We start from the raw sequence: 21,730 nt of genomic DNA on the forward strand, positions 1-21,730 counted from the left end.
CCTACCTCGTTCAGAAGCAGGGAACAGAATCTAGGTGGGGTGTACTTTTCTTACCCAGCTGATGCTTAGCAAATGATCATGCTCCCCACCTGCTGGAGCATGAAATTAGGAGCATGAACAGCTCCTGTTCAAAAATTGGGAGCATGAAGCTATCATGTGAACAAGCCCTATGTGTGGCAAAACTGAAATATATAAACTGTGTCTGCGTCTTTTCCCCAGGTGCACCAACATTCTAAATAGCAATGGGGAGCTGCGTAGCTTCCGACCCCGCGACCGAGATGAAATGGTAAAGAAGGTGATAGAGCCCATGGCGTGTGATGGGCTGCGAACCATCTGCATAGCCTACCGCGATTTCCCAGCAGGGAAGGAGCCCGAATGGGACAACGAGAATGATATTGTGATAGACTTGACCTGCATTGCTGTAGTGGGGATTGAGGACCCCGTGCGGCCGGAGGTAACTGGTGAACTCGGATGGCTTTTCTGTGATTTTTTTTTTTTAAACTTGTGTATCTCCTGGATTTCTGATCCTCCCTAGGATCTGTTCCTCCCTAGGATCAGAGGGGAGAAGGGTGGATGCAACAGAAGTTCGTATCTGGGGAAAGGAAATTCGTCTCAGGTTCTAGATCTTGAGTTCTTTTCCTGTTATTGACCCTGTGACTGAGACAGAGATGACTTCTGGGCAATGTTCCCTCTAACAGGGATCCCCAGATGCTGTTCACTACAACTCCCAGCATCTCCAGCTACAATGGCCTTTGGCTGGGGATTATGGGAGTTATAGTCCACAATACCTGAGAATTTCTATTAGAGGGAACACTGCCTCTGAGTTCTGTCCTGTCTATTTAAAAAAAAAAAGATTGAACAGGCAGTGTGATATAGTGGATAAAGCATTGGACTTTGTCAAGACTATGCTGCAGTTCTGCAGAAGCAGAAAAGGTGCAGAATACAGGACAGGACAAAGAATTCACTTCCTGAGAACCTTTGCTTTCATTAGAGGAGGAGAAAAAACATGTGTCAAGTCCTTATGGCTGCAAAGGCCTGTTGAAGCATATGGGATATATCTGCTGGAATCTCAGAAGCCAGAGAAATTTCTGAATAAGATTTTCAGTGGTCAGGAACAGGAATTAATCCCTTCATGAGTGCAACATTAAGTGATGTGGGTGTGCGTATTTCTTTAATTTGATTCATTTATACAGGATAGCTTTACATGCCACAGAATTTGAATTCCTTTGATGCTGAATTCTGAGTATTTTTTTATCACAAGCAGCCCTAACCTGGATTCAAAAACCCTGCTCAGCTAATGGCTTCCGGTGACATGTATGGGAAGAAATAATACAGTCCAGATTGATACTAACAGACACTTCACAGGTGCAATAGGCGTTGTAGATAGGGGAATGTAATCAGATGTATGGCCTTGCTGGCCACCAAGCTCCATTCAGGACTTAATCTGAATCACGGTTCACCAGGGCTTATAGCCCCAGAGTCTGTTTTCAGTAGTGGTGTGGAATATGTGAAATGATCATAAGAGTGCACCTCTGAACACATGTAGAATGCTTGTTGTAATTCAGTAATCACAAGTCCCAACACATCGGAAAATAAGAGCTTCTAAGATGGAAGGTGCGACTCCTGTGGAGGCTTGTGTAATTCTTTAAACTTGAGTACTAGCTCCACTGGAACATATTATCAAAAATATCTTCACAACCATGCCATTGCCAACTAAAAACTAAGGGAAGCCTGTGTCTTCAAAATTGAAGGCTATGGTTTCCAGGACTCCAAATCTAATTCTGTGCCAGCTCTAGGGTTCAGTGTGGGGGTGCAATGTTCCACAAGCATGCTAAAATGTAGAAAATGAATAGTTCTGGTTTTATTGATCCTGTGTTTCTTTTGCAGGTGCCAGATGCCATCCTCAAATGCCAGCGTGCTGGCATCACTGTCCGCATGGTGACAGGAGACAACATCAACACAGCCCGGGCCATTGCTGCCAAATGTGGCATTATCCAGCCAGGGGAGGACTTCTTGTGCCTGGAAGGAAAGGAGTTCAATCGACGGATACGTAATGAAAAGGGGGAGGTATTGGATTTTATTTTATATATATATAGAGAGAGAGAGAGAGAGGGAGGGAGAGAGAGAGAGAGAGAGAGAGAGAGAGAGAGGGAGGGAGGGAGAGAGAGGGAGGGAGGGAGAGAGAGAGAGAGAGAGAGAGAGTTAGTTATCAGGGATAGTACAGCATCTAGTATTTGGGGGGTGGGGGTAGTTCTCAACAGTGGCTTTCCTTCTAGACTTTGTCCAAATGGCAGACATTTTGGGAATCAAGAGTGCTGTTGCTCTAAGCACTTGGGTTCTCATTCTCTCACTCACTTGAATAGAGAAAGTGGAGCCATCAGGGCTCATTCACCTATGTGTGTTCATTACTCGATGACTTGCATGTGTGAGTGAGTCAACTCAAATCACGCACCACAAATACACCATTCGCATCCCCTCAGACCAGTGGTTCCAAACCAGGGTTCCTCCAGATGTTGCTGAACTGCAACTCCCATCATTCCCAGCTACAATGTATTGTGGCTGGGGATGATGGGTGTTGTAGTTCAGCAACATCTGAAGGAACCCTCGTTGAGAACCACTGCCTCAGAATAATGCTTTTCACATATTCAGCTGCAAGTTGTCAAGTACTGAGTAATCAAATGATCTTCATGCAATGCATGTGGGAACCAGTCCTTAACTTCTTCGGCATGATCCCTAGCGCACATTAAGGTCATCTAAGGAGGTCCATCTTCAGTTACCACCAGTACATCTGGTGGCAACTCAGAGGTGGGCCTTCTCTGGAGCTGCTCCTGGGCTGTGAAATGCACTCCCAGCAGAAATCTGTAGCTTGAATTCATTGTTGGCTTTCAGGAGAGCCCTTAAAACCTGGCCTTCCAGGGTTTTTAAACTGTTTTAAATGTTTTAATTGTTAATGGTTTTGTGCTGTTTTAAAAATTGTTCTGTAATGATTGTTTTTAAAATGATTGATTTGTGGGTTTTATTTTTATTGTTGTAAACCACCCAGAGCCATTTGGATGGGGCACTATATAAATGTAATTAATTAATTAATTAATTAATTATGGAAGTGCAGGCTAAATTAGATGTGGTGGGAAATGCATAATTGTATTTTTATCTTTTACTTTTTCATTTTCTTTTTAATAGCAGCCACAGGAAACTGTGGCCTGCATTGGGACCATGGTGCTAGGGAAGCAGGTTAAACCTTCTTCACCCTACTCTGCAACTGCTGTTTGTCCCAAGAGAGAAGCTGCTATAGCACAAAAATCTGAATACGTGTGAACTAATGCCAATGAAAAGCATTGCATTTGAAATCATCTGAAAGATAGTGTTGTATCTGTGACCACCCATTCACACATGCAAGTTATCACTTCATGTTCCACTCATGAAGGGATGAAGGTCCATGTCTGAACCTGCCCCTCATTCTTTTGAGAAATTGTATAAGTGTGGTCCCTGTTCTGTCTGTTACCAAGTAGCTCTTTTTCTCTCTGCCTTCCTGTACTTTAGATTGAACAAGAACGCCTTGACAAAATTTGGCCAAAGCTGCGGGTTCTGGCTCGGTCATCACCCACAGACAAACATACCCTGGTAAAAGGTAAAAGATTGCTAACCTTCTTGTCCTAAGACAGACAGGACACAGCAGCATTGTGGTGGTGAGAGCTAGGACTTCTGGTGTCTGGATGTCATTTCCTGAAAGTAATACAGTATCCAGATTTGCAGACAAGCTTGTCTATGAAAGTTTGTCCACATATAGACACAAACATCTCTCTAAAGTCACAAGTATTTATTTGGATTTATAGACCAGTCACTACTAGCTAACCCACATTCTTGTCCTTAAAGGCATAATTGACAGCACTATTGGGGAGCAGCGCCAAGTGGTTGCTGTCACTGGTGATGGGACCAATGATGGACCAGCACTCAAGAAGGCTGATGTGGGCTTTGCCATGGTAAGAAACACTGAACTGAATTTCCTCCTTTGTATCCACAGGGAAATCCACACCACAGGGATTAGGAGAGAATACAGAGTGCTGGTCATTACCTATAAAGCTCTGAATGACTTAGATCCAGGGTATTTAAGAGACCACCTTCTTTGTCATGAACCCTGCCTCCTATTAAGATCATCTGGGGAGGTCCGTTTACGGTTGCCACCGGCTCTTCTGGAGGTGACTCAGGGCCGGGCCTTCTCTGTGGCTGCCCCAGGGCTTTGGAATGCACTCCCTGTCAAAATAAGAGCTTCTCCATCTCTGATTTCTTTTAAAAATACCCTTAAGACACACCTGTTTTCTCAGGCTTTTAATTAAAATTAATTTTAAACTGTTTAATTGTTTTTATCCTGTGGAATTATTTTAATAGTTTTAATCTGTGATTTGTTTTTAATTGTTTTATTCTGTGGAAGTGTTTTAATTATTTCTTTTGGTTTTTATATTATAATTTGGATTGTGTACACTGCCTAGAGATGAGTATATCAGGTGGTATATCGATATGATAAATAAAAATAAAAATAATAAAATAAGACAGACATAATGTAAAAAGAGCACCCACAATCATGAAGAAAGCCTGGCTTCCCCCTAGCTTCATAACTGAAATGGCAGATACTGGCTTAGCCTTCAATCTTGACCCTTCCTCCATGCTTTTAGAAAAGTAGAAAAGTAGAGCTGTCTACTTTTTTTAAAAAGGGCATGTGTGTACACTTCTCTATTTATCCTTTCACTTTTTACCTTATCAATTAAGAGACAAAAAAATATTGTGCAAATGCTCAGGGGATTTGGGGATACAAAGATGTCTTAGTGATATCACAGGTACCAGCCAATCAGTGCTGTGCACAACCGGCTTCTGCTGCAGGTTTTCAGGTTTGTTTTTTCAGAGCTTGACCTGTGTGGGATTAGGTACATTTGAACTGAATGCAGTAAGGCCACTTCCAACCCAACCCCATTGCTGTCTCTATTTTATATCTGACTTCTCAGGTCAGCCAGTCATCCTCAGTGGGGCTTGTGGCTAAGGGAATCAATATCCATTATCCTTATATCCATGCTTTAATGCCCTTAATATAGAACACATAGATTGTGTGTCTTTTGAACTGCCAAAGAAACTCATATCATTAGAACTCCACCAGGGACATACAATAACATGCAATCAGCACTCATTGAAAAGTTCTGAAACTTTTATTCTACACAATGTATGGCACAGAAAACACCAAAGGCTGAAATTCTGATCAGTTTTTACAATTATTACAAATTTCCAACCCTGGACCAGTCCCAGAGGAAATATTCCTTTACCACAGCCTATGCACAGCTAAATTGAAATGGCAATTTTGGATCTTGGTAGTGATAAAGCTCCTGATTCTGATGGTTTCCCCATGGGCTAGTGCAAAATACTTTCATTGCAGTTGGTGATGGTCCATGGGGAAATCCCCCTTGGGAACTTGGCAAGAGTGTTCACTTGTACTATGTATAAACAGAGGGTGAAGTGGACCACTTCAGGTGACAGATTCTGGCCCATTCTAAGATGCAGCACTGCAGCCTACCCAGCATCTTCTCCAGCCATGGATGGCCTACAAAAGAAGGAATGGCACCGTGTTGCCTTCCCTCTTCCCTGGCTAATAGAAAAGAAAAGAAGGGGGAGAGATAAGGAAGGAAAGGAAGATTTGTGGGTGGGGTGATTTTAACAGGGAAACAAAAAGGGGAGGGAGGGGGCACAAATTGGTAATCCAGGCAGCAAATTCTCATGGCCCAGCACTGTGTATCAAGTATGTATTCCAGTCATCCTAAAGCCAGTGTTCCATTAGAATGTGCAAATTATAAACCCATCTCACTGGTTAATGTTGATGCAAAGATCTTGTTGACTGCTTTAGCAAGAAAACTGATGGGGGTCCTTCCTACACAGAGAATTCATTGTGAATCGCTAGGACTCAGATCAAGTCCAGCTTCTCATTGATAGAATTACTCCTTCTGATTCAAGAGTAGTTTATAATTAGTTGTGGAAAAGCCATTTGATATCATAGCCTTTTTGTTTTGGAATGTTAGAGAAATTTGATTTCCCAGGAGCTGCCCTTAAGTAGTTAAAACTGACTATAAAGACCACATCTCTAAAGTAATAACTCAATGGCCTTAATGACTGGCCTTAATGACCAGTCTGTTCGCAAAGGGCGGGAAGAGATTCCCCTGTTCCTGTTCCTTTTTTATCATTCCTGAGAGCCTCTTGTGTGTGGCATTGGGCAAAATCCTCAGACCGACAAAATTAACACTGGAAATTATGAATTAAGATTCAGCTTTATGCTGATAATGTGCTTCTAAGGCTTTCCAACCCAGTTAGATCAATACCCAGACGGCTCCAGGTGATTAATTTATTTGGAGTGGTCTTGGTCTATAACATTAGTTGGACCAAATCTGAATGGACAGAACTGGATCAGTCTGATTATAGGCAGCAATTTGATAAATGGCAGCCTCAAAAACTATAAAACTTGAAGATTAAAATTCCCAAAATTATGAAAGATATAATTAGCACCAGCCTGGGTCCCCTACTGTCTGCCAAAACAGGCCTAAACAAGTGACAGGCATTGGCCTATCAAGTCAATACAGTTAAAATGGCTGTGATACCCAGGCTGATCTATATTATTAGAGATCTACCACTGAATATCATTTCATATTATTTCAAACAAATTGGCTGATTAATTTGATACTTCTTATGGGGTCCTCAAGGTGGGGCATGTAATGCCTGTACAACATAATGACTGTGTAAAGCTTGTGTTGCCTGGAAACTGGAAAATCACGTGCAGGCCACTGGGGATATAAGATGCTTCTCAAAGCCTGTTTGGGAAGGGATGGGCATGTGGAGGAAAGCATGGATGTATTTGGGGAGCGAAAATATGAGGTTGACATGTTTGTATAGCATTTAACACTGGGACCATGGGAAAGATAATGACATTTAGGTGGCCAATAGAGCCAAACTTCTCATCTGAGTGTCCTTTCTGGTTGACGGGATGATGACAGGAGAATCTGCACAAGCTCCTGAGGAAGCAGCGCCACGCTGAACTGCTGACTTGGCCCTTGTGCATCAGTGGGACTGGCAGATGATTGGAATGTCCATCCCACCACAGAGAGGGAGCAGGTAGTAATTTTTTTTTTGCCAAAAAGTACCCACCATGTATTTATGCCATCCCCTAGGGCATAGCAGGCACTGACGTGGCGAAGGAGGCCTCTGATATCATCCTAACAGACGACAACTTCTCCAGCATTGTCAGGGCAGTGATGTGGGGCCGCAACGTTTACGACAGCATCTCCAAATTCCTGCAGTTCCAGCTCACAGTCAACGTGGTGGCCGTCATCGTGGCATTCACTGGTGCCTGCATCACACAGGTGGGCCTCATTTCCATGCAGGAATGGTAGGCCACAGGCTAGACCAAATCAGGAAAGAAAGGAAATGGTGCTGCCTGGAAACTGAGAATTCACATGCAGGCTGCTGGGCATACAGGGTGCTTCTCAAAGCCTATGTGAGAAGGATTGGTCATGTGGAGGGAAGCATGGATATGTGAATGGAAAACAAGTGTGTGGGGAGCAGAAAGATGAGGTGGGAATGTTTATGTGGACAGTGAAGTGCTGGGTCCAGCTACCATTGATTCATATGTAGCTCCTGGAGGAGAATAAAGCAGAAATCTACCAGGGGTTCTGATGTACCTGAGAGCCAGTCAGGAAGCTGAGCCTTTGAGGCCCAGTGTCCACATTCAGAGGGGGAATCTTGAAGGAGAATTAGATGACCCCTCAGGATTTGGAAGGAGTTGTCTGCCAACTTCCTAACAGAAATTGTGAATAAGGTCCTTTCTCTGTTGCCGAATGAGGACATCTCGTGTAGATTATCCTTCCCATGTGCGCCAGAGGCTGGACACTTTTAAGAGTCTGGGAAGGAGAACCCACCCAGTTCTTTCAGTCCTGCTCCAGCTCAAGGGACAGGCCTTCTGTTTTGCCAGTTCTAAGGCCCTGTTCGCTCTCTCCTTGTTTTATTCCAATTGCTTTGTCTCCTTCTTGAGCAATTTTTTCCCCTTTGCTAAAATATTTTTTAATCTTTCTTTCCTCTGCCCAGAAGATCTTTTCTTCTCTGTTATTATTTATCCTTATTCTTTCTTCTTGTGGGACAAAAGGAAAGACAAACAGTTCTTCTGCCACTTTGGAATAGGGACACTTCAGAGACAGTTGTAAAAAAAATTAAAGAAACACCCTTAGAACTGGATTTTACACTTCCAGGTACAAAGGGTGGCAGATTCCTTGCCCTTCATAGTTCAATTAAATACACTTGTTCTCTAAAGAGTTGTGTCTTGAAAGGATCAGGGGGAGAAGGGGAGGAAAGTTCAGTAAACCAGAGTCTTGGGAGCCCTTTAATTGGATTGTTTGTCTCTCAGTTAGGGGAGCTCTGCTGTACCATGACTCAGGCCTCCATGGGAAGGTCAAGGCCAGGGATCTCAGCCTATGTCAGAGGAGTGACTTAAGCGCTGAAGTCAACATGAGCATACTTTTCAGCATATTATGGGATACTGAACCAGTCTTGTAAAGGTTTTAATATATTTCCATACCATTACTTGACATGCCGTGCCCTGATGAATCTTTGGAAAGTGAGTTGAACTGAAAAACATAAGAAGCTCCCTTATACCAAGTCAGACCATTGGTCCGTTTAGCCCACTGTTCTCTACTCTGACTAGCAACAGCCTCCCCATATCCACAGGCTGGAACTGCATGTTATAGGCAAACATGGGGTTCCCAGCCTTGTGTATGGCTCATAATATCAATATGTGGATTTGCCAGGGGAATTGGTGGGCAGAAGCAGAATGCTTGCCTCTTGCCCTTGCCAATTCTCTCCTATAAATACCCACCAGAGCTGGACTCTGAGACAGAAAATAAGTCTGGACGGAGAAAAAGCTGGCAGGAGGGTGGGTGGGGACAGCATTTGTAAGGGACAATAAACAGATTCAGGAAGAGTGAAGCACCCCTTTTCCCACCGGCCGATTTTTCCTTACAGATCCCCCACCCAGCCCCCATTCATATAGCTTTGGCAAACACGTGTATTTGCCAAGGTAATATGTAGTTCTCCTGCGCACAGGAAGAAGCCTTTCAGAGCCCTGCTTGAGACACTGTTTGGACAGGTTAATGTTGATAAAGCTTATACAGGCTTTCCCACTGAAAAATGGCTTTATCCCTTTGACATGCCGAAGCATTCACAAAGCCTATTCAGAATTCCCCCAGTCCATTGGAAAAGTCAACTTGCATTGCTCTCAACATAGAAAAAATAATGTGAATTGATACAGAAATGTCGCACAACCTAAAAAGTGCCATGGCTTGATAGTTTGGGACACAGAGAAGAGGGTCCTTGTTTTGGAACTTGCTTCGTTTTCTTTCATATCCATTAATTAAAGCACCTGCCTGGTTAAAACATCTGTCTAGTAAACAGGAGATCCTGGGTTTGAATCCCAGTGGTGCCTGAGTTTCTGTTGTTTATCTTTTAGGATGATTGAGCGGTCTAAGATGCTGTGTTCAGGTTGCGGTCTCTCCTGGAGATGTGGGTTCGAATTCCACTATCTGTAGAGGAGGAGAGTTGGTCTTGTGGTAGTCAGCAGGAATTGTCCTGTTTGCTAAACCAGGTCTGCCCTGGTTTGCATTTGGATGGGTGACTACCTGTGAACACTGTCTACTCTAAGATATCCCTGGGGGCATAGCTCAGTGTTAAAGCATCTACTTGCATGCAGAAGATCCCAGGTTCACTCCTTGGCATCTCCAGGTACATAAGAACAGCCCTGCTGGTGGATCAGACCCAAGGCCTATCTAGTCTAGCATCTGGTGAAACAGCATCTGTTTCACACAGTGGCCCACCAGATGCCTCCGGGAAGCCCACAGGGAAGAGCTGAGGACATGCCCTCTTTCCTGCTGTTGCATAACTGGTATTGAGAGGCATCTTGCCTCTGAGGCTGGAAGTGTCCTGTAGCCCTCAGAATAGTAACCATTGATAGACCTGTCGTCCATGAATTTATCTAAGACCTTCTTAAAGCCATCCAAGCTGGTGGCTGTCACTACATCTTGTGGTAGAGAATACTAGGGATGTGCACGAAGATTGTTGTTGCAGACGGGGGGTAGCGCTTTAAGGTCAGGGGAGGGTGTACTCACCCCTCCCGCCGCATTTCCCCCGCCGGCGCACTGTCATTTGGAAGCTCCTCGGGGCGGCGGCGTTCCTCCCTGCCGCCCCGTTTGCCCCGTTGGCCAGAAGTGGCCAGAAGTCGCGAGTGCACGTGCGCCCGCCGTGCGTGTGCGCCTTTCTGCCATGTGCGCGCGCACGCACGACGGGCGCTTGCACGCTCGTGACTTCCGACCACTTCTGGCCGACAGGGCAAATGGGGCGGCAGGGAGGAACGCTGCCGCCCCGAGGGGCTTCCAAATGATAGTGCGCCGGTGGGGGAAATGCGGCGGGAGGGGTGAGTACACCCTCCCCCACCCTTAAAGCTCTACCCCCCCGTCGGCGCCGAAACGCCCCCAGTGCCAAAACATTTCGGAGGCCTTTATAATGGCCTCTGAAACATTTCGGGCACATCCCTAGAGAATACCATAGGTTAATTATGTGTTGTGTGAAAAAGTACTTCCCAGTCGGTCCTAAATTTCCTGGCAATCAATCTCATGGGATGACCCCTGGTTCTAGTGTTAAGCGAGGGGGGGGGCATTCTCTCTATCCATTCTCTCCACACCATGACCTCTATCATGTCACCCCTCAATCATATTTTTTTCTAAACTAAAAAGTCCCAGGAGCATTTTCAGACAGCAGGCTTTACCACAAGGGTGTACTATGAAGCTTTACTATGAGTTCGGGGCATAACGGATACTCTGACACAAAAAGAGAATTTTTTTACCCAGGACATAAATCAGGCTAGGTTCCAATATGGAGGGAAAACCCGAAATCGTGTTTGAAGTGCTCTCTGAAATATCACATGGACTTCAACTTTGGGGTAAATCTGGCCAATATGTGAACGCACACCCAGCCTCCCAAAGTAAAGTTGCAGTAAAGTCACTGGCTGAAAAAGCTTCAGGTGTTGTAACCTTACCTTGTAAGGGAGGTGATTTAGGCCCCTGATCATCTCAGTTGCCCTCTTCTGCACCTTCTCCAGTTTTATAATGTCCTTTTTGAGTTATGGTGACCAGAACTGTACACAATACTCCAAATGTGACCACACCATAGATTTGTATAAGGGTATTATGATATTAGCAGTTTTGTTTTCAATCCCCTTCCTAATTATTCCAAGCATGGAATTGGTCTTTTTCAACAGTTGCTGCACATTGTGTTGACACTTTCAACGAGCTGTCCACCACAACCCCAAGATCTCTCTCCTGGTCAGTCACTGACAGCTCAGACCCCATCAGTATATATGTGAAGTTGGGGTATTTTGCCCCAATATGCATCACTTTACACTTCCTAATATTGAACTGCATCTGCCATTTTGTCGCCCACTCCCCCAGTTTGGAGAGATCCTTTCGGAGCTCCTCACAATCTGTTTTGGATTTCACTACCCTAAATAGTTTGGTATCATCTGCAAATTTGGCCACCTCACTGCTTACCCCAACTTCTATATCATTTATGAATAAATTAAGAAGCACGTCCCAGCACAGATCCCTGGGGGACTCCACTTCTTGCTTCCCTCCATGTAAAGAACTGTTCATTTATACTTATCCTCTGTTTCCTGTCCTTCACCAGTTACCAATCCACACATGAACCTGTCCCCTTATCCCATGACTGCTAAGTTTTCTTAAGAGTCTTTGATGGGGAACTTTGTCGAAAGCTTTTTGAAAATCCAAGTATACTATGTCAACTAGATCACCTTTATGCACACACACCTGTTGACACTCGTAAAGAACTCCAAAAGGTTGATGAGGCAAGATTTACCTTTGTAGAAGCCATGCTGGCTTTCCTTCAGCAGGGACTGTTCTTCTATATGCTTAACAATTTTACCTTTGAGAATGTTTTCCATCCATTTGCCCAACCCAGACATTAAGCTAACTGGCCTGTAATTTCCCGGATCCCCCCTGGGTCCCTTTTTGAAAATCAGTGTTACATTGCAGGGACGTAGCTATAATTGAACGCATGGGTTCACAGAACCCAGGGCCCCCAGCTCCTGAGGGGCCCCGAGCTCCACCCCTCCCTACTTTCTTCATTATCTCCCTCACTCTGAGGGGCCACTGGGAGAGGGGAGAACACAGGCCCCCTCTCCCCTAGCTATGCCCCTGTTACATTGGCTACTTTCCTACACTGGTCACTGTTCCCTCAAAGCTCCATGACACTGACATCTTGCACCAGGTCTGGTGCTCCCCTCAGGTAGGGCTGGGAGAAGGTCCTGCTTGAAACCTTGAAGAGCTGTTGCCAGTCAGTGTAGACTATACAAGGCTACATAAACCAATGGTCTGACAGCTTCCTATGTTCCTATTATCTGCCAATGTGGTGCCATAATGCCCCTTCATCTTAAATTCTCTTGTAGGACTCCCCACTCAAGGCAGTTCAGATGCTCTGGGTGAACCTGATCATGGACACCTTTGCCTCCCTGGCTCTTGCCACTGAGCCCCCCACTGAGGCCCTGCTGCTCCGCAAGCCATATGGACGCAACAAGCCTCTTATCTCCCGCACCATGATGAAGAACATTTTGGGCCACGGAGTGTACCAGCTTACCATCATCTTCACCCTCCTCTTCGTGGGTGGGTTCTTACGGCGCTGATCTGGGATTGGAGGGCAGGTGGGGTTGAAGCTATTTGTTTAACCCAACAGGGTGGAGGCAGAGGTCTGGTTCACTGGGTCTGGTATCTTCTCCATGATGCACTGCTTTATCTCCTTCCCGCATCCACAGGTGAGGTTATCTTTGACATCGACAGCGGCCGCAATGCCCCCCTGCACTCCCCACCCTCGGAGCACTACACCATCATCTTCAACACCTTTGTCATGATGCAGCTCTTCAATGAGATCAATGCCCGCAAAATCCATGGTGAACGCAATGTCTTTGATGGCATCTTTGGAAACCCCATCTTCTGTAGCATTGTGCTTGGCACCTTTGGCATACAGGTATGGGTCTGGAGGAAAGGAATGTGCAAAGCTGGTTAGGGTTGGAGGGATATATAGGTGTGTGTGTGTGTGTGTGTGTGTGTGTGTGTGTGTGTGTGTGTGTTTAATCTGCTGTGTATAAATGTGTGAACTCCTTCCTCAGTTCATCCAGAATAATAATAATACATCATCAGGGTATGCCCCAAAGTGTTTTACATTATAGTTGTTACAAATAAGGACCCACAACAAAATGGTGCAGTGCTCAGGGCTCCAGCCAGGCTCAAACTGGAACCCTGGGTCTCAAATTCCATTAAGGAAGATAAGTTCCCCACTAGTTTGTTTCACCACCTCCATCTTTCTCTCTGCAGATCGTCATTGTGCAATTTGGGGGGAAGCCATTCAGCTGTTCCCCACTCAACGCAGAGCAGTGGCTCTGGTGTCTCTTCGTGGGCCTTGGAGAGCTTGTTTGGGGACAGGTAGGAAAATGCTTCTTCTGAGCTCTCCATCTGCACTAGTGTAGAATTTACACTCCTCAGTCTTCCGCTCATGGACCTATTGTCGGTGCCCATCCTCTGAAAAGGCAAGCAGACTGTACTCAGGACTATATTGCAAATATTTTCTGCAAGTGCAGAAAAATTGCAGGATGTACTGGGTACAGCTTTGTAAGAATCTCAACTTCCTTCCTTCCTTCCTTCCTTCCTTCCTTCCTTCCTTCCTTCCTTCCTTTCTTTCTTTCTTCATGTTTCTAGCCCTCATGATGTTGAAAAGCAGCACTGAAATGAAATGCCTAATGAAATCTTCTCAGAAGCCAGTGGTCAGGGGTGTGACTTCAGTGCCTTGCATACATTCTTAGAACCTTCTCTAGGACTAAGAGAGAAGCAGAATAAATGTTACAAAATTGAATAAAGATGCTTAATTTGCATAATGTATAGATTGCAGAATTCAGCTTTTCTTTGCACAGAATTGTGGTGATGTCATTGGTGCAGAATTTTGATATGGCTATCTCTTGCTCAGGAAGTACTCCCTGCACAGCAGAAACAGAAGACTGGAACCACTCTGTCCTGTCCTTCCTTCCACCATGGTCCATACAAACTGCAACAAGCCACTGAATTCTATCCACTTGCATAACAGCAGCATGAAGTTAAAATGTCAATACTCGCCTTCATCAGATACCGAAAGGGTTACAGATAATGCTGTTAAGCATTTCTTTTTTCCTTCTGGTTTTATTATAGGTTAGCAAAACGCAGAATTAAGTCAGTTCCTAAAGACTGACATGACATTTTCCCTTGCAAACATAACTGGGGAAGCACCAAGGAGTGATCAATATAGCTCTAGTCTGCCCAGTTAACTCTCCCATAACTAGGGCTGCATGTATGACAGACTTTCTCATAACTTGGGTTGTATGTACTCTGTGCTTTAAAAAATATTTTTAAAGTTTGCCCTTCAGCTGAATTTTGTGATCTATATAAGATAATGCAAATAGAGGAGATTTGCATATATTTGCCTTTTCTGTTCAATATGTTCTGCTTCTTCTAAGAAGGCAGAAGGGAAAGACTGTGCAGGGTAGCTGAAGCCTTGTATCTGCCCCAGCTCTTCTCCTCGTTCCCTCTGCTGCCACAACTTTTGAAATAATACTCAGTGTTGCCTCAAACCTATCCCCTAACTCCTAAAGACTAGAAAGTTGTTGTTGAGGGGTTGTTGCTTTTTAATGAAAGGTGAAATCTTCAAAGAGTAACCATATGTTACACACACACACACGTGCGTATAATCTGAGCTGATTTTTACAATGGAAAGCTGCTCCCAGAGGGAGGAATGTTGACATGTTTTTGAAGCCCTCTTGCAGGAAAAAGCCACTGGAGGATCAATATGGAGCAAAGGAATGCTGGGCAGGGAAAGTGACCTCTTCCTCCTTTGCAACTTTTAAAAAAAGTATTATTTATATCCCACTCTTCTGCCAAGGAGCCCAGAGCAGGATACATGGTTATGTTTTTCCTCACAACAATCCCATGAGGTAGGTTAGGCAGAGATAGAAGTGACTGGCCCAAAAGTCACCCAGTGGGTTTCATGGCTGAGTGGGGATTTGAACTCCCCAGCCCTAGCTCAGCACTCTAACCCAGAGCTGCACAGCTTCAGCCCTCCAGCTGTTGTTGGACTACAAACCCAATCATCCCCAGCCACAATGACCAGTAGTCAGGGATGATGGGAGTTGTGGCCCAACTTCTGCAGGGAGTTATTCATTCATGCCTGAAGAAGGTATCTGAAGAGCGAATCTGCTTTTTAACAGATTTGCAAGATGTTTAATTCGGGGGATTAAATGGACAGTTCACAAAGGGTCGGCTCCTCTCCACAATCCCTGGCAGATCTTTTTCCTGTGCGTTCTCACTGGCTTGCTCCGGGTTTTTCCTCCAACCAATCACAAATCACATCAGAGAGAGGAGGAGGCAAGAGGGTTTTGTTGTTGTTGTTGTTAGTTTGAGTTACGAAGGAACAGAAGACCAGCAAGACATGTTGCCAAAAGCTGGATCTGACAGCAGAACGCTTAACCCCTTGCTTTTGTGAGTGACTGCCTTCATCACCTCATGTCCCCCCCCCCCACACACACACACCAGACAATTTAAGAGGCAGGAGCTTTAAAGCAGAAATCAGAGCTTTCTCTCTGTCATGAAGAAAATTGCAGGCTAATGGAATCAGCTCTGACAAAAAGGCTCAGGTTACAACCATTCTGCATATGTAAAGCCTATGTCAACTCCCCTTCACTGAGTTTTGAAAAGCCGACTTACTGGCATGGCCACTCCACACATCAAGGGAGAAGTGGCGGGGTATAACAGAAGCCTTGGATATTTTTTTTAAAGCCATTGAAACTAGAGGATATTTTTAAGCTAGACATACTTCGGGCTAAGCCAGAATGCGCAGCCTGAATTTAGGGAAAAAACAGAGTCCTGTCTGTACTGGTCCCTGATAGCCCGCAACTACTTCAGGGTAAATGCAGCTAATATGTGGACTGGCACACTCCATTCCGGAGGAGATTCGAAGTAAAAGCCCCATGTGTAAGACTTCCAGGAGGGCCAGAGTTGTTTAGCTCTGCTCTAACGGCAGCTTTTCATTTTAAAAAATAGCATTAGGGCTGAATAGCATGCATATGTGTCTTCTGAATTTTGCGCCCGGTACTAAATTATATTTTCGCATGCTAAAATTATGCAGCACAGATAGTCATTGGTCATAAGACTGACATGACACTTTCCCCTGGAAGCATCAGCAGAGCATATTGTTTTAGAGCTCAAGACATTTGGCTCCACTGAGCTCTAGCTAAGTCCAAAACAACTAATCTATCTATGACAATCTTGTGATAATAGTAAGGACTGATAGCAGGAACCAGAGTGTTCCATGAATATTCATCTAGAGGGAAGCAAATAAGGAAAAGAAACCTAGAGCAGTGCCCATTTTATACCTTTAAAGAGTCGCATCAAGTCAGCCCTTGCCAAATTTTCTTTCGATCTAGGAGCCGGCCCCCAAATTTGGGAACCAGACAATGGACACTTGACAAAATTACCATATTTATTGATGCATATTGTGGAGGGGAAGGGTAAAAGGGCTTCTCTTTATCCCCTTTACAAGTAGCATACTTAAAACAGAAAATGGGCTGCCTGGGACAAATAAAAGATGTTATTAAATAACTATGAATATAGAATATCCTAGTCTAGGTGCTGTGGCTCCTTGGTGAATGGGATTTGTCAAGCCCTGATTTAAGTAAAGTCCCTTTGTTTCACACTCTAGTCTCCTGTCTACAGCATGTATAAAGTTTGCAGCAGCCGGGTTACAAATCATATCACCTGTGGTTGTTGCCTCTTGCCCCACTGCATTTTCAATGTCAAGTTGAAGTGTGGTGGGGAGTTATATGTGCTTTCCCATGTCTCTTTGCTGCAATGGGAGATGTAATGGTTTCCAGGAGCTGCCTGTCCTAACGAACTGGCGGCGTGGGGGCTGCCTCCAGTTCCTAGCAGCAGTTCCCAACAGCTCTCTGTCATTGCTCTCTGCTTGCAGGCTGGTCATTCTCCGGATTAAACCCTACAACAATGTCACTACGAATATGCTAAGTGTGCTTCCGTACTTCCTGTGTTGTGACGCCGCAGTCCCTGTGCTGACAGCAAGGTGCCGTTCACATTTCCGATGCCTCCTTTTGGATTTTATCTTTGCATAATAGTGCTACAATGTTGCAGGTCCATTGCAGAAAAATAGCTGTTTCCCCCCATTGTAGGAGTTTGCTATTCTGGGGATCGTTTTCAATATGATCCTGCCAAGTCGAAGCTTTTTACCCCTGTTGTAGTGTGTAATCTGGAAAGTGCCCAGGTAGAGCTGTGTGGGTTGGTCAGTAATTAACCAGCCCACACAGCTCTACCTGATGAATGGCCAGCCTGCAAGCAGCACAGCTCCCACTAACTCTGGGGCGAAGCAGAATGAAAGAGAGAGAGAGAGAGAGAAGCAACGGAGCTCCCAGGAAACAGAGAGTGTTGCATCTTGTTCAGCCCCCTCCCCAGCTTGTTAGGACAGGCCACTCCTGACGGCTTCCATATGGTATGTGCGGTAAGAAGCGGCAATTCTACTACCAGCTCCTTCTCCAGAGAAATCCTGGGACGTAGAACAGAAATGTCCTTCCTCTCCAGGTCATTGCCACCATCCCCACCAGCCATCTGAAGTGCTTGAAAGAAGCAGGGCATGGTCCTGGCAAGGATGAGATCACGGATGAGGAGATGGCTGAGGACGAAGAGGAAATTGACCATGCTGAGAGGGAGCTGCGCCGCGGCCAGATCCTCTGGTTCCGTGGCCTCAATCGCATCCAGACCCAGGTATGAGACAAAGGGGAGGAGCCTGTTGGCATCTGACTCCTCCTACCAACTCTCCCAATCCATTCTCCAGCCCTTCCTTTGCTTTAGCAGTGTGACTTGAAGATCAGCCCATCATCTGGTTATCTCCTACCCCTTCCCAGGACATGGTAGTTTCACCCTGATGCTCATGCCTGGAGTGGGTGGGGCGGGGGGAGAGAGAGACCCAGAATGCCAGTCTAGATGTTCCATTTCCCCACTGTCTTGTTGCAGCTGAAAGAGCTAAGGAATGCCGTGCTTGGATGCATGAACAAGGGCAGCCTATAGAAGCAGAGGCAAGGTGGTGACTCAGTGGCTGGGAAACTGGGGAGTGTCCAGGCAAGGGAAAGCAAATCTGTGCCTGGGATAGTGGCAGTGGTGGTAGTACTGACAACTGGGATAGCAACAATCCTTCCACACTAAGTAGGTCATTTGTGTGACTATTTGACAAATAGGGACTGAGAGACAGTGATTTGCCCAAGACCCACACAGTGTGACTCTGGCGAAAGAAGGACTCCGTTTTGGTCTCAGACCAACACAGCATGTTGTCTGTATGGCTCAATATGTTTGGAAAGGAGCCATAGCCCAGCAGCAGAGCCAGTGCTTTGCATCCAGGAGGCCCCGAGTTCAATCCCACCTTGGTAAAAAACCCTGGAGAGCCACTGCCAGTCAGTGTAGACAAGACTGAGCTAGAAGGACCGGTGGGCTGGCTCAGTGCCACTAGGCAGTTTAATCTGTTCTGGGTGATGTCAGTCCAGGTTCTTCCATGCCACACCATGCCTATTTTTAGGGAGCTTCTCCCAAATGTCCAGTGCAGTATTATTGCTGAGGTATCAAACATAAAACCTTGCAGTGTTTTCACCCTACCACACTCCACATAAGTCAGTCATTTGCAGGGCCAAGAAGCCACAAATGGCAGGCTGATGTACTTACTCACAAGTAAGTCCACTGCTTGCCATTTAAATCGCCATGTGTGCCTGAGACACACTTGCAAGAAGTCCCACTGAGAAGCTGAGACAAGCTAGCAGACCTCAGGAAGAAGGCTTTGGGTGTGGGACTTTGTTCAAAGACTTCTTTCTCCTCTGCCCTTACAGAGTTTTCTCTGGCTGGCAAATATTCCAGGAAGTAAAAACACTTGCAAGGGGTGGTGGAAGAAGAGTCTATGGAAACTGATGTTTGTCAAATGGAGGGAGAATTGGCATTGGGGGAAGCGGGGGGGGCAGGTTTACAATTATGAAGGCACCCTGGCCACTTGCTGGGTGAGGAATTTGGCCAACTCATTTAGGTTTTACACACCTGAACTAGAAACCCTTAGCAGGAATAGGAGCAAATACTTCTGCAGATGTTTGCCTTTGAGATAGTGTAGTCCTCTCTATGGTGGCCACAATGAGGACCAAGAGAGCTGGTCTTGTGGTAGCAAGCATGACTTGTCCCCTTAACTAAGCAGGGTTAGCTAAGGGTTGCATAACCCTGGATGCATATGAATGGGAGACTAGAAGTGTGAGCACTGCAAGATATTCCCCTCAGGAGATGGAGCCGCTCTGAGAAGAGCAGAAGGTTCCAAGTTCCCTCCCTGGCAACATCTCCAAGATAGAGCTGAGAGAGATTCCTGCCTGCAATCTTGGAGAAGCCGCTGCCAGTCTGTGAAGACAATACTGAGCTAGATAGACCATGGTCTGACTCAGTATATGGCAGTTTCCTATGTTCCTATGACCATCAGGGTATAAACATGGGCCTCGGTTTACCTGTAAGACAAACCCCCAAATTCCAAAAAGCTGGATTTCACAAGTTTGCCACCAAAAGGGTAAACTATGAGGATTAAATTCTGCAAATATTGTTTGAATTAAATCAGTCAAATATGTTTGGTTAGACACAAGCTCCATTTGGCATTCAAAGTTTACCTGAAATAGTTACACCTATACTAGGTTAGGTCCTCTGTCCCAGATGTAAGATTGCAAGGGAAGTGACGTATTGGGAGAATGTAAGCTGAGGCAGCAAGGGAAAATAGGACCTAGTAGAACCTGAAAAAGGGGCATGTTATGAATAATTGAAAAAGACCCTTCTAAAGCCGCTGGAAACCCTGCCACACTGCTTTAGTGCTCAAATTCTTTATCAGATAGTTGCTCTCACCTCATCATGTATAGCTCTGTAAGCATGAAGTCCAGAGTTGTCCTCCCCCCCCCAAAAAAGGGGGGGGTGAGGGAGAGCTACTAGGATTTGCAAGGATTTGATGGCTGCACTGAAAATCAAAAACCACTATTTGTATGCAGTTGCAGCGCAGTGAGTGCCATGCAGTGAGATAAGGTCCCTGATTATAGCTGGGACACAAAACCGAGAAGAGCTGATTGATGCACCCCTAGCTACTATGGGGCTTTTGTGCAAAGCAAGCCCAACAGGGTCCATGTTAGGGACACGATTCCGAGACCCCCATGTCCAGCTTCTATGTTCTAACAACCTGCTTTCTGATTGCAGCCCTTCCCCACCCCTCCCTTCCCACCTCCTCAAGCTGCCTTACAGAGGGGGTGGGACTTGTGCCTTGCCATTCTTCTTTTTCTTTAGCAAGTCAAACAAGGGGTGGTTTGTTCTTGCCTTAGAAGTCGATGCTCTTGGATCTCAGCAGCACCCAGGCCTGGAGCATGATGAGCAATGACTAACGGCATGTTGCGTGTCAAAGTGGCTGCTTGAGTGGATGGAATGCTCTCCTGGTTGTCCAAGGGCAGCTGGGAATACAGCCCAGGAATCCCATGTCCCAGCCCCTCGCCTACTCCAGTTCCTGCCCACTTGGATTCCAGTTTACCCCAGAGTGAAGGAGTGTGCCCAGGTGCTCCATTCTCCACCTCCCTTTTCTAACCCAATCCCAACACACACACACACACGCACGAAGAAATCTTGGTTCCTCTCCACCTCCCTTGACTTCCTCCCCCACATATCTGGGGTGAAGGAGCACAGCTTCTGGGATGGAGTGTCAAGCTTCCAGGCAGACTTAAGCCTTGCCTCTGCCTTTTAAAACGTAAGCCCTGCCCTCATCTCCAGCCCACCAAACCGGCTTTGTTCCCTTGTGATGGGGCAGAGCCCAGTAGCCACCTGAGGCCCCACCACGCCATCTCCTCACCTCACCGAATGGAAACCTTTCCCAAGAAGCCAAATCACTGGGGAAGAGGAGAGCAGGGAGCTTCCTGCGGTTCCGAATGCCTTGTGCCAAGAGCCTGCTGGCCTCAGAATGGAGACTCTCCTGCTTCCGGCTGCTCATCCCATTTGCACCAGCAGGAGATCAAGCATCCCAGACTGGATCACAGCCTCACAGATATTCCCTTGTTCCCTCTATTTCAGCCAAGCTGGCTGGTCATTTGGACCTGTCACCTCCCCAATTCCATCAGCCCTTGATTTCAAACCCAGCCTTCACTTCAGAACCCAGTGAGATGAAGTCCCCCATTCTATAGATGGGGAAGAGGTGGCCAGAGACAGTGACTTGGCAAAGGCCATCCCAGTGAGTCCATGTCTGAACTGGGATTTAAACTCCAAGCTCTGTTTTGGGAGCAGGGGGGAGGGCACACTGAGTTTGTGCCATTGCCCATGAAATTGGTAATCATGAATGAGTTTGTGTGACCGTAGTTTATAAATGGCGAGCATGCAGTGGCAGCAAAATTCCCCATGGGCATGAGGATTGTGTGTGTGTGTGTGTGTGTGTGTGTGTGTGTGTGTGTGTGTGTGTGTGTGTGTTGCTTACCCTATTTACCCGACTCATTTCCCCCAAGTTCTTTGATGTTAGAAATCAGAGGGTCATCTTA

General features: G+C 45.8%; 1 protein-coding gene across 6 annotated transcripts in view; it reads left to right on the forward strand.

The window, feature by feature from the left end:
* Nucleotides 1-21,730, forward strand: part of ATP2B3 (ATPase plasma membrane Ca2+ transporting 3) — a 156,927-nt gene that overhangs the window by 115,894 nt on the left and 19,303 nt on the right. For all 6 annotated transcript variants that reach the window (XM_053298108.1, XM_053298103.1, XM_053298106.1 and 3 more), the window contains 9 exons: nt 220-454; nt 1,888-2,067; nt 3,541-3,628; nt 3,874-3,980; nt 7,197-7,388; nt 12,530-12,743; nt 12,893-13,104; nt 13,452-13,559; nt 17,745-17,927. In XM_053298108.1, the coding sequence (XP_053154083.1) occupies nt 220-454; nt 1,888-2,067; nt 3,541-3,628; nt 3,874-3,980; nt 7,197-7,388; nt 12,530-12,743; nt 12,893-13,104; nt 13,452-13,559; nt 17,745-17,927 (1,519 nt within the window). The remainder of the gene's footprint in view (nt 1-219; nt 455-1,887; nt 2,068-3,540; nt 3,629-3,873; nt 3,981-7,196; nt 7,389-12,529; nt 12,744-12,892; nt 13,105-13,451; nt 13,560-17,744; nt 17,928-21,730) is intronic.

The sequence above is a fragment of the Hemicordylus capensis genome, chromosome 2, assembly GCF_027244095.1.
Source record: "Hemicordylus capensis ecotype Gifberg chromosome 2, rHemCap1.1.pri, whole genome shotgun sequence".
In the NCBI taxonomy this organism is placed as follows: Eukaryota; Metazoa; Chordata; class Lepidosauria; order Squamata; family Cordylidae; genus Hemicordylus; species Hemicordylus capensis.